At 34.5% G+C, this 12,252-nt stretch overlaps 1 protein-coding gene and 1 long non-coding RNA gene across 3 annotated transcripts; one reads left to right on the forward strand and one right to left on the reverse strand.

Annotated features, from left to right (window-relative positions):
- Window positions 1-350: 350 nt before the first annotated feature.
- LOC126965891 (uncharacterized) lies at window positions 351-2,490 on the reverse strand. The gene is made up of 4 exons (XR_007729621.1): window positions 2,032-2,490; window positions 1,203-1,425; window positions 935-1,091; window positions 351-840 (listed from the first exon to the last, which is right to left on the reverse strand). It is a non-coding gene; the product is annotated as an uncharacterized LOC126965891 (long non-coding RNA).
- Window positions 2,491-2,496: 6 nt separating this feature from the next.
- Window positions 2,497-5,197, forward strand: LOC126965879 (60S ribosomal protein L10a). 2 transcript variants are annotated; one of them, XM_050809651.1, is made up of 5 exons: window positions 2,497-2,552; window positions 2,685-2,840; window positions 3,180-3,335; window positions 3,842-4,007; window positions 4,998-5,197. In XM_050809651.1, coding segments are annotated over exons 1-5 (651 nt in total). In that variant the 5' UTR covers window positions 2,497-2,550; the 3' UTR covers window positions 5,169-5,197. The 2 variants fall into 2 exon arrangements, with proteins under 2 accessions (XP_050665608.1, XP_050665609.1); XM_050809652.1 differs by lacking the exons at window positions 2,497-2,552; window positions 2,685-2,840 and adding an exon at window positions 2,881-3,039.
- The last annotated feature ends 7,055 nt before the right edge of the window (window positions 5,198-12,252 follow it).

Below are 12,252 nucleotides of genomic sequence, written 5' to 3' on the forward strand. Positions count from 1 at the left end.
CTCAATATATTTATAAGATCTTTTATAAATTCTAACTGCTGTGCAGTTAGCATTGTTGGCGCTTTAGGATACTTGAGTAATATTGGCGCAATTATTTCGGATAACTCAACAAATCGTTCCAATTGATAAAAAACAGAATTCCATCTGGTACACACAGACTGAACAAGCCCCAAAGGCTTTGTTTGATGACCCTGAGCTTTCTTTAAAGAATCAGCAGCATTTGTATTATGTTTAAAATATGTGGTAATATCTTTGACAGCTGTTAGTAAATTCTTGGCTTCTTCCAGTCCATCCTTATTGTCAAATGGTTTTGATGCTACTAGGTTTAATGTATGGGCAAAACATGTTTATTTTTGCCATAAACATTTGTGACAGCTTTAACGATATTAGCGCCATTGTCCGTGATAAACGCTACCACTTTGTTACTTGTGATGCCCCATTTTTCCGTCATATTGATAATAACTTGTGCTAAGTAGTCAGCATTGTGTGGTTCTGTTAGAGCAGTTACACCAAAAACTATGCTCAATAATTTACTTTCATATATACAATGACCAGTTAAGCCTAAGTAGCTTTGACTATTATGCGAGTCAGTCCAAACATCTGCAGTTAAAGATAGTGCTTCTACTTCTTGTATTTTTAGTTTCAGTTGTGTCGAAAGAATGTCATATTTATCGTCAATCATGTGGGTCATTGTTTTTCTGGCTGGAACTTTATAAAGTGGTGCCACTACTTTCATTAAATATCGAAATCCTGTTTTTTCCACAGTATTTAAAGGCAACCCATCTTTTGCGATCATGAAGACTATTGCATTGGTTATTTGACCACGCTTAATACCAGTATCTGAAAATAAATAAAATAAAGTCTTAATTATTGATCCTGTGTGCATCTCACTTTCATAAAAAAATATTCAAAAGGTTTTAGTTTCATGCCTTACCTCCAAATGATTTTATATTTGTTAAGCAAGATGTCAATGTTTGCTGTTTTAAGACTGATACATTGGTAGAAGAAGAAGCCACGCTTTCAGCATCCGAATTATCAACATTTTGCAAATCTGGAACTGGAACGATGTCTAAAGTCATGTCATCAACAACCTAAAACGAAAAAACATAGTTACTTCGATTTATTTAATATCGATTTTTATTTTTTTCGAAGTTAGTACATTGGAAAACAAATAATGTGACATAAGAAATGGTTTCACTAACTTGATCATTTCCATTATCATTTCGTGCATTACCACATTTACCACCACCACTTTCACTCTTCTTTTTGAGACTTACGGTCTGAATTGTTGGATGACGTCTTAATAAATGATTGCGCAAGTTTGTTGTGTTTCCCTTAGTTTTTACGTCCTGGTGACAATATTTGCATGTGCCTCCGAAGTCTTTTTTAATAAAATGATTCCATTAATCACTTCTACCCGACATGCTGAAAAAATATATTTATTCCTCATTTATTATATGTATTAAACTTGATAAACAATGGTATTTTAAGTAATTAGTCACTAGTTTCGAGTAATATTCAAAATCCTATTAGGATTAGTTAGCATAATTTCTTAATGAATTTAAAAGAATATTTTATATGAAAGAATAGTTTAACATTTTATAAAAAAGTAACCTTTATATAAAAATAGCACCAAATGTGAATCGATTAATTAAGATACGAATTGCTTTAAAAATTGATATTTTTCGGAAAGAATCGCCATCCCTAGCCTGGCGATTACTTGATTAAAATAAAATTAGAGTAAAAGCGATAGTTTATTTTTAAAATGATAATGGGAGCTTTACTATTTTTTCTGTAAACAAGATGAATAATTTGATGCTTTGACGTTAAATAGATAATTGGACATAAAGTAATCGTGAATGAAGTATGAACACTTCCATTAATAAGAATTCCACATATTACTTATTAGTTATTTCAATGCTGATTATTCCTGTGTAAAAGTAAATTTAAATGATAATCACAACTAACAGAACAAACTGAAAATAATAGCGTCAAAGTAAAAAATAAGAAGCGCTTTACTTATTTACTTACCTACTCTCAATTAGTTATTATTTCGCAACAAACACTACATGAAAATCTGATGAAAATCAATCATGAAAATACTTATATTACGCTAATAACAGTATTCATTAAACGACAACAACAAATGAATAATGCAATATCAATCGTCACAGATTATAAATACATAAAGTCAAAGACTACAAACGTAACTTTTTTATTAAAGAGAGGCGAGTAAAGGATACTAAACATACAGCCATCTCGCGAGTTTATGAGTAGTTAACTCTTTAACCGGCAGCACTCTTATAATTCAGGCACATTCAACTAAATGCAAATAATTGTATGGTTTATACCAAAACAGAAAAAATCGAATGTCGATTTTCAAGGGTGATATATCGATTCAGTGAATCGACACAGTACTTCATATCGATTTAAAAAATCGATATTTTCTGCTCGAAAAATCGATTCTTCGATTAATCGATCTCAGATCGCCATCCCTACTTTTCTTTTACAGTTGATCGTCAAAGGAAGCAGTGGATCAGTGACACCAAGATGTGAGTTAATTCTTGAATAATCTTCGTAATCTTCTTTTATTCATAAAAGAAATCATTTTCATTCTATTATTTCCTATCGTGACCTAATGGTCAACAAGTTATTTCTACTATTTCATAAAATGTGCTTTTCAGGTCGAAGTTATCTCGCGATACACTTTACGAGTGCGTGAATGCAGTTTTACAATCTTCAAAGGACAAGAAGCGTAACTTTTTGGAGACTGTAGAGCTTCAAATTGGTCTGAAGAACTATGACCCCCAGAAGGACAAGCGTTTCTCCGGAACCGTCAAGTATGTTTACCTGAAAAGGGAATTTTTGTGGTTCAGATGATTGAGATTATAGTTTTGTCTTTCCAAATACTCTCACCACAAAATTGTCCCTGGACAGGGAGTCAGTTAACTGACGGGACTTGACCCAGAGTCTTTAAATAATGGGTAGGTTAGCTTCGGCTCACCGAACTTATCTACACTAAGTTTTGTTTCACATTGGGTAAGAAAAACACAATACGACTAGTATCTGTAGTTATATTATATTTGCATAATAGTTACTTTATTAATTGTCTCGTGAAATTCCAATCTAACATATTTAAAAGTGTGTGCCCTTTTTCAAAGTGTGTTTGTACTTCGCAGGCTGAAGTATATTCCCAGACCAAAAATGCAAGTCTGTGTGCTTGGCGATCAGCAGCATTGTGACGAAGCTAAGTCTTTGGAAGTCCCCTGTATGGATGCCGAGGCATTGAAGAAACTGAACAAGAATAAGAAGCTTGTAAAGAAACTAGCTAAAAAGTAAGTACAGAATTACATGAAAGGGAGAAGTAAATAACTTGTATAATTTATATATCTAGATGGTCTCTTATTGTTCGACAATTGATTAAAACAGGCCTAGAATATTCACTAGTTTAGTGTGAAAAGCTGTGTCTTACACTCCCGATATGTATGACACTGTGATGTGTGTGTGCATTGCACAAAATAGAGGTTAGTTCTAAACTACAATCTTTTTCAACGATTTCATAGCTGAGTCTACCTAGATGTCTAAATGATCTAAGATTATGTCACTCAGGATTCTTGAAAAACCAAACATTCTGAGTGGCACTACAATTGCGCTCATCACCTTGAGACATAAGACGTCAAGTCTTTCACTAGGTATGGCGCCCTTCACACTGAAACAGTAATATTTACACATTACTGCTTCAGGGCAGATATATGCGCTATTGTGGTACCCATAATTTAGCCAGCATCCTGTGCAAAGGAGCAAACAAAATTTGTAATTAATAACAAAATGTTACAAACAGGTATGATGCTTTCCTGGCATCTGAATCACTTATCAAACAGATCCCCCGTCTCTTGGGTCCTGGATTAAATAAGGCGGGCAAGTTCCCTGGTCTTCTCTCCCACCAGGAATCCATGACAATGAAGATTGATGAAGTCAAGGCTACCATCAAATTCCAAATGAAGAAGGTATAACTTTTATTTTTTATGTAACTTTTTTAGAAAATGTATTTTTGTACTTCATTAATTTAAAATTACATATTTTCCTAATACCTCTAACTCCACACTAAAACACTTTATCACAGATCAAGTTATCTTATTATGTGTAAAATAATTAGCTTCACTTAGCTTTTCAACAATAATTTGTCTCAAATTAAATCTAATTAATCCGTAGATAAACCAGATGTAGCTAAAACGCAATTATACATTTGCATAAAAACGTTTTACTCGTCAGTCTATTGTCTCCAGTGTTGATATTGATCTGAGGCTGTCTCTTTTGAATGGGTGGTAGTTTTTGGCGTTCAATAAGTGATTTTAAATTCTATTTTGAATAAAAATATTTGAATTTGATTTATCTGATAAAATATTATTTTTTAGTTTATATATCTAGTAAATTCCTGTTTTTTGGTTATTTATTTCTTGTTTTGGCCCTTCACTCGTTTTGTCTACTTCTCCTTCACATTGAAGAGTTAAGCAACCTAGCGAAACTAAGAAAAAGTGTTTCACTCAATTGTATGAGACATGCAGTCATTGACAGATGATGGCTGTAATCTTGTAAAATAAACTGAGATAGCTGAAATCCACTATGTTTTAAGCAACTGTTCGCTTTCAAATTGGCGTATTTTACTTTGTCACCAATCTCAATTCTGTATTTAATACTATTTCAAACATTCATCAAATCAGGGCATATATCATACAAAACTAAATAGCATTTTACTTAGACAGTCATGCCTAAGCCCCTGGAAGTTGACAGAGTTAGATTTTTTTTTAAGGCCTTACAGAAGTCGTCAAGCACGGTAAAGTAATAAACCTGTTGTCATAACATCAAGAAGTTCTACCTAGAACATACATTGTCTAAGCTTTTATCATTGCAGAACTATTATCATAGGTACATCACAATATTATTTTAATTCTTACAATCTTTATGCCTGAAACTTATTTTTTCTTCTTCATTTTCAGGTACTTTGTCTATCAGTAGCAGTGGGCCATGTTGACATGAGTGCTGATGAATTGGCTCAGAATGTACACTTGTCCATCAACTTCTTAGTGTCACTGCTCAAAAAACATTGGCAGAATGTGAGATCACTGCATATGAAGTCTACAATGGGACCACCCCAGAGATTGTACTAAGCAAATTAAATCGACAATAACTCAAAAAATGTTTTATTTACTATTTAACAAGAGCAAAATTTTAATTGTTATTCACAAGACAAAAAATGAATTAATCATGTCTTGAAATTTCCTCCAATAGTGGGAGGCCATCTCTATAGAAAAACAATTGTAGATAATATTTATAACAGTTTGGTATCAAAATTGATAGTACATGAATTTTTTACGATTCATACTACTTAGTTTTATTTGTGAAAAAGTTTTAGTCCAAGAGTGAAAAAGTGGGCGGTTGCCTCACCACTCTACATGCCGTAAGCCTCTTGCTTGTTTGCCCTGTATTAAATAAACAAGGGTGTGTGTACTTTGGCCTAACGAAGCAAAAATCATTAAAATGATATATGCCTACGTTTTTAGAAAAAACAATTTTGTATAAATCTTGCAAGATGGCTTTGATGATTAACACATTCAGTGCCATTGACACGCCTAGCGTGTCCACACTAATTCTTATCTGCATGCCGCCAGCACGCCGGGCGTGCTCACCGTTTTTCATCTATATCTCAAAGATTAGACAATATTATTGTCCGAAAGACTCTGAGCATAAACTTTCTGCCGTAAGCTAAAGTATTCTGAAGTGGTTCCAGGATCTGATATTTTTTTAAGGTTCATCAAAAATAATCTATTATGTAATGCCGCGAACATACCAGGCGTGTTCATCTCCAGCAGTTCTCAATCTTTTATATTATTAGGTCAATTTACTACATTTATAATGCCAATAATAAAATATAGAATATTTTTTATAAGTTATCATTTATTTTATTCCTTGGCACTTAGGTTGAACAAAAAAGATAAAATAAATTGCATAAAATATTTACCTATAATGTACCCCTTTAGGTACCTAATTATAAACGCTTATCAGCTGTTGTGTAACTCGGATCTGTTTCCTTCTCTCTCTTTCACCAATATCTTTTCATTCATCGGAAGAAGACAAAACCCTGCCCAGGATCTATTCCAATGTTATAAAGCTGAAGAGTTTGTTTGTTTGGTTGAACGCGCTAATCTCAGGAATAACTGGGCCCATTTGAAAAAATCTTTCGGTGTTTGATAGCACATTTATTGAGGAAGGCTATAGGCTACTTTTTATCCCTAAAAAGTAAATGGTTCCCGTAAGACGTGGGTAAAACCGCGGGGCACTGCTAATATTAGATACGTTTGGCGATCGTTTATAAATAAAGTCCCTAGTAGGAATACCATTTACTTCAGTTGCTTGCCAATTATTTTTTTGGTAATAAAACAAACCCGAGTGTCATAAAAAGATTAGGTGAGCCGCACATTGGGACGTTACCATGCCTGCCGTAAGGTCTGTAACAGAGAGCGCAACAGGCGGCGTCCTATTCCCACGTTTTATTGCACCACGGGCAGCAAGTCTTTAACATTAGTATAGCTCCTTACATCAGTGTTCGAAGTGTTCGACATCGGATGTTTCCTACGATCTCTTCCTTTCACTGGATTTACGTTTATACTTACGAAGACCCCGGCTTGTGTTATTGGACCCTGTGATTGCTTTTGCAAAGACCCCGGCTAGTGTTATTGGACCTTGTGATTTCTCTTGCATAGACCCCCGCTTGTGTTATTGGACCTTGTGATTACTCTTGCAAAGACCCCGACTAGTGTTACTTTTGTGATTGTTTTTACGACGAGCTCAGCTTGTCCTTGTGAAGAATTTGGTATCCTTACCGGCTTCGCTAATTACTTCGCTTAAAACGGTGGTAAGTTAAATTATACTCTTATTATAAATGTGAAAGATACCTACATAGTTCGTTTCATTAACGTGAAAAATAATAATCTTAACAAATACAGTGTAAACTCCAAATAACGACACTGAAGGGACTGTGCATTTTATGGCGTTATAGAGAGGTGTCGTTAAATGGAGAGAAGAAAAATCAGAATTCTAAAAATATTTCAGACTAGTTTTAGTAGTTATGTACACAAAAACAATCTTATTTAATCTTATTGGGTATAGTCTGTTATTTTTGTATGACGTCTTTTGCTTTTACTTCGCCATGTTTACAGTTTGAAAGTTTGTGAGCAACTGAGGTCTGACAAAAATGATACCGTATAGATAATGCATGACATGTATACGACATCAACGCATTGGGTAATAACCTGTAATGTTGGTGTAAGTGTTTATAAATAAATAAATGACGCCTATTTATTAGTCATGGTCAAAAACAGTAGATACACGTGCAAGCAATCCCAATTTGAAAACAAAAGAATGAATTTCTTAGAAAGTTCGGTTTGCATGGTGCCGACTGTCGAGATTATAGTGGGCTAGGATAATAAAACGACAAAAAAACGTACACAGCTGCGCAGTTTTTATAAATTTTAGCAACTTACAAGGTATTTTACGTCGTTATTGAGAGTGAGTGTGACGCTATGTAGAGTGTTTCATTGTATGGTAGACAAACTAAACCAACCAAAGTCAATTGATTTCGATGCTTTAGAGAGTTTGTCGTTAAATCGAGTGACGTTACATGGAATTTACACTTGTTGTACGAGTTTACACTGTATAATAAATTCAATAGATACATAATTTGTTTGTTTCATACACTTTAATCGGTCCAAACATTGCGAGTTTTGGCGGGATACTTTAAACGTATTGTATTTGTACACACAATTTGTACACTGCAACTTTAATCATTTTCTGTCATATTAATAATATTTTGATGACTTTTGATATTTGAAAAAATGATTTTACATTTTAGGTAATGGATCCAATCGACAATTCTATGCCATCTTGCTCATGGGAAGACCCAAATTGGGTTTACCATGGGATAGAAGAAACTTTAGGAGCTATGGTAACTCTGGAATCAACTCCTCCAAGAGATGAACCAACTTCGTGTTTGACTGACGCTGAGCTCTATGGCATACTCTGTGGCAATATTATTGACGAAATGGAAACAGATGAATCCGAACCGGAACCGGAACCCGAACTGGAAGTGCAGAACATTGAAGAAGTACCTGCTATTAATGTACCCGATCGTGAATGGTGCCCAGGTAATCCTTGTGATTATCCAGTAATACCATTCACGCAGACTCCAGGCCTCAAAGAAGATATCGTCGATACACCCATTGGCTACTTTGATGCTATATGCAATATGGAGTTACTTCAATTGCTAACAGATTGCACTAACAATTACGGTGAACGCGAGAAGTCGTCAGCTAGTGCGGACAAAAGTAGAAGTAAATCGTGGAAGGCAATAAGTTGTGAAGAGTTGAAACTGTTTTTTGGCCTACTTCTTCATATGGGTTTTATAAAACTAAATAGATTATGTGATTATTGGAAACAAGAATTTTTTTTTAATCAGCCAATATTTTCATTGACGATGGCAAGAAATAGGTTTTTACTTATTTTAAGAATGTTATGCGTTAGTATAGGAGAAACAGCAACAAGTTATAGCAAAATCAAAAATATAATAGATTTTTTTAACAAAAGAATGTCAGAATTATATTACCCAACAAAAAATATTGTTATTGATGAGTCAATGATGCTTTGGAGAGGTAGATTACGCTTTAGGCAATATATGAAAGGAAAAAAAAATAAGTATGGTCTGAAGTTCTATGCACTAGCTGACCAGTCTGGGGTAATATTGAAACTGCACCTGTACGGCGGTGCGTCTGATGTTATTGTGGGAGGATTAAACCACGTTAACAAAGTGGTAATGCATTTGATAAAAGAATATTTAAATGTAGGGCACCATTTATTTATGGATAATTTTTATACAAGCGTTAATTTGATAGAAGATTTATACTATAAGAATACTTATTGTACAGGAACACTACGAAAATTTCGAAAAAATAATCCTCAATTAGTTGTAAAAACAAAATTAAAAAAAGGTGAATTGTGTATACAACATAAAAATAATGTGTGTATAATTAAATGGTTGGATAAGAGGGAAGTCATGGCGATCTCTAGCAAATACAAAGGCAACTTTAACATTATTACTAATCGAAGGGGGCAAAGTAAAGCAAAACCAGAAATGATAACAAAATATAATAAAAATATGAATGCAATAGATAAGCATGACCAAATGCTATCATATTATACGTGCGAGCATAAATCTTTGCGGTGGTATAAAAAAGTTATCATTCACATCATGCAGATCGTCATGATCAACTCTTATTTCCTGTACAATGAGTATTCAACTCGAAAATTAAGCTTATATGATTTCCGATTAAGCGTCATAAAATCCATCGTGGAACCCTACATAGAACGGGAACAACAAATCCCATTACATAGACAGGTACATTGCTTGATGAAATTGGAAAAAAATTATCACGGAAAAACCAAACGAAAAAGATGCGTACATTGCTGGAGAACAAAAAAAGGAAGAGTAATGTCGCTATTTGGTTGCGACACCTGTCCGCAACAGCCAGGCTTGTGCATGGAATGTTTCAGACCGTATCACAAATATTAAGTGGTACTAAACTTATTCATAGATACCTACTGATTAAGTAAGAGTTGTACTCCACTTATCAAAAAAAAAATTTTTCCAATGTGCATTTGATCAAAGAAAAGGACAATTTCTATTGATAATTATTGTATAATATTGTTGGTCTAATTACGTTGATTTTTTAACATTTATCTTTAACATAAGTAGTAACTATAATATTGTACACACAATAAGTGCTTTAATAAAGACGTTGATTTCTCAAATCACTATTATTATTTCAATTGAAATCACAACCCTTAGGAACTCAATTTCTTTCCTCAAGAGAATCATAGAAACCTTTTAAACAATCAAGGCAACTAATTTCTCACTTTTCTTTAAAAATATCAATGATAGCTTTCATTTTATCGTAACGAACGCGACCGTGATAATTTGCTAGCTCGCATGCTACAACACTTCCGAAATATTCATTGCATCGAATTTCAATATTAGTATTGTTGTTACAAGTCAACCCTGGTTCAGTCATGGTACCAATTTCTTTATATTTAGTAATTGTTGGTCTTCCGTCAGTCATGGTGTTTACATCCTTTTTGTCATATTCATCCATTTGTTGCGAATATGTCCATTTTTGGGAGTAAGGTACATCTTGTAGTTCTGTAAATATATCTTGCGATGAGTTCGGTGAGCTTGATGCGTTCGCGATGTATTCTGAAAGCAAATAATGATCAACAATTATTTAAAGTCGTATAAAGTGGCTATAACTTTTAATAAATGTCATTTTTATTAAAAAAAAAACAATTAGGCGAAAAAACCAAAAATATACTAACGTAACGTAACGACATTAACTATTCTATGCGGACGAAGTCGCAGGCAAAAGCTAGTATTTAATAAACAATAAGTTCAAAACATTTACTGTCTCCAAATTAAAATCTAAACTTCTTAGAATTGTAGACAGATTCCTGTAACGTTTTAAACATCTGGAGTTGAAATGTTATCAGCCTATTTGTAAAACAATAGATGCGTCAGCAGTCAGCACGGCTTGTTTATTGTGTTATTAGCGATAATATATAACAGTGCAAATAATGTTTTCAAACACAATCGTCGGTTTTTTAAGAATCTTTTTGTTCCTTAATTCTTTTGTGTAAAATTGATGCGGTTAATTACTTGCGGTGCTGCTTCAAAAACCTTATGAAATACGTTAATATTGACAATATAATGTGCTATCTATAGGTACCTGCATATCATAAAGTAGGTACCAGGTACCGACCGAATGATTTACAATTTAACACTAATCCACTACGTCACAATAAGTGCACTAAAAGTTTTAAGACAAGATAAGAGAAATATGTTATCGGCTCACCTCCTACTTTTGGGCGTTTTTGTGAGGGTGGGCTATCTGCTTGCGTCGCATCATCATCATATTCCACTGTTTCTTGCACATATTTTGTTTTCCCTAAAAAATCATAAATAAGTAACCAAAGGTTGAAATTCACTGATCAAATTACGATAAATACTTACCTTGGAATCTACTAACTGCCATAATTTAACTTTCAAAAGCACAAACACTGCTAAAAACAAAATATCTCTTCAGTAACTCGAGAAAGACTGATCAATAAACACGGTTGAAGCCGAAATAACGCTTTCTTTGATTTTACCTCTTAACAGTGCCGGTGAACACGCCTAGCGTGCTACGTAATTCCATCCTGCAGTGCCGCGAGCACACCTAGCATGTTTGCGTTTTTTATAGGGCGGCATCGCTGGGAAGTATTAGAAAATCGTGGTGGCATTGAATGTGTTAATACGGCTGTATGGGCCCTTTGCCTGTCCTAATAATGGACGAAGAAACAAAAGAAAAAGTAACGAATGATACAAACGTCAGAAAATTTTAGGAACCAACTTCACTGTTACTTTGTGTTACAGTGATGCGCGCGCATCTTTAAATTTCACTCTCGTCATTTTGTCATAATCCGCCTAAATTACACGTCACGTCAGTAGTAATAATAATAATATTGACACACGTTTTACACAAATTATCTTGACCCAAGTTAAGCATACATAGCCTGTGTTATGGGCTACAAGACAATGATAAGAATACATTTAAACATCCATGACTCTGAAACAAACATCCATATTCATCATATAAATGCTTGCACCTACCGAGATTCGAACCCGGGACCTCTAGCTTAGTAGGTAGGATCGCTAACCACTCTGCTATACAGGTCGTCGTCGTCAGTAGTGAAACTTCTTTGGCAAAGAGGCCAGTTTGGCCTTCTCTTCCAAGTGACCATGGAACTGAACGTCGTTCGATATATCGTCACTAAGTATGGCGATACAGGCTTATGACAGTTAGAGGACTCGATTTCAGACACAAAATTATTTCGGTTCTCGTCGACGCTATCCCGACATGTTGCAGCCGGTGTAGGAAGCATACCCTGTGTTGTCATCTGCATAGCAGTGAATACAGCAGGTTTACAGCATATCATTGGTATGCAGAAGAAACAATATAGGGAATAGCACGCAGCCTTGCTGCACACCAGCGTTTATGGGTTTTAAGTCGGAGCATGCACCGTTAATAACAACCTAGCTGCTCCGATCAGCCAAAAAGCTAGTGACGCATTTGCATAACGTCTCGGGAAGCCCATAGGATGGTTGTTTCG

This window comes from Leptidea sinapis, chromosome 9 (assembly GCF_905404315.1).
Source record: "Leptidea sinapis chromosome 9, ilLepSina1.1, whole genome shotgun sequence".
NCBI classification, from domain to species: Eukaryota; Metazoa; Arthropoda; class Insecta; order Lepidoptera; family Pieridae; genus Leptidea; species Leptidea sinapis.

Coding starts and splice junctions, on each gene's coding strand:
- LOC126965879 (XM_050809651.1), top strand. Junction 2,841..3,179: donor CGTTTCTCCGGAACCGTCAA/GTATGTTTACCT, acceptor TGTACTTCGCAG/GCTGAAGTATATTCCCAGAC. Junction 3,336..3,841: donor GTAAAGAAACTAGCTAAAAA/GTAAGTACAGAA, acceptor TGTTACAAACAG/GTATGATGCTTTCCTGGCAT.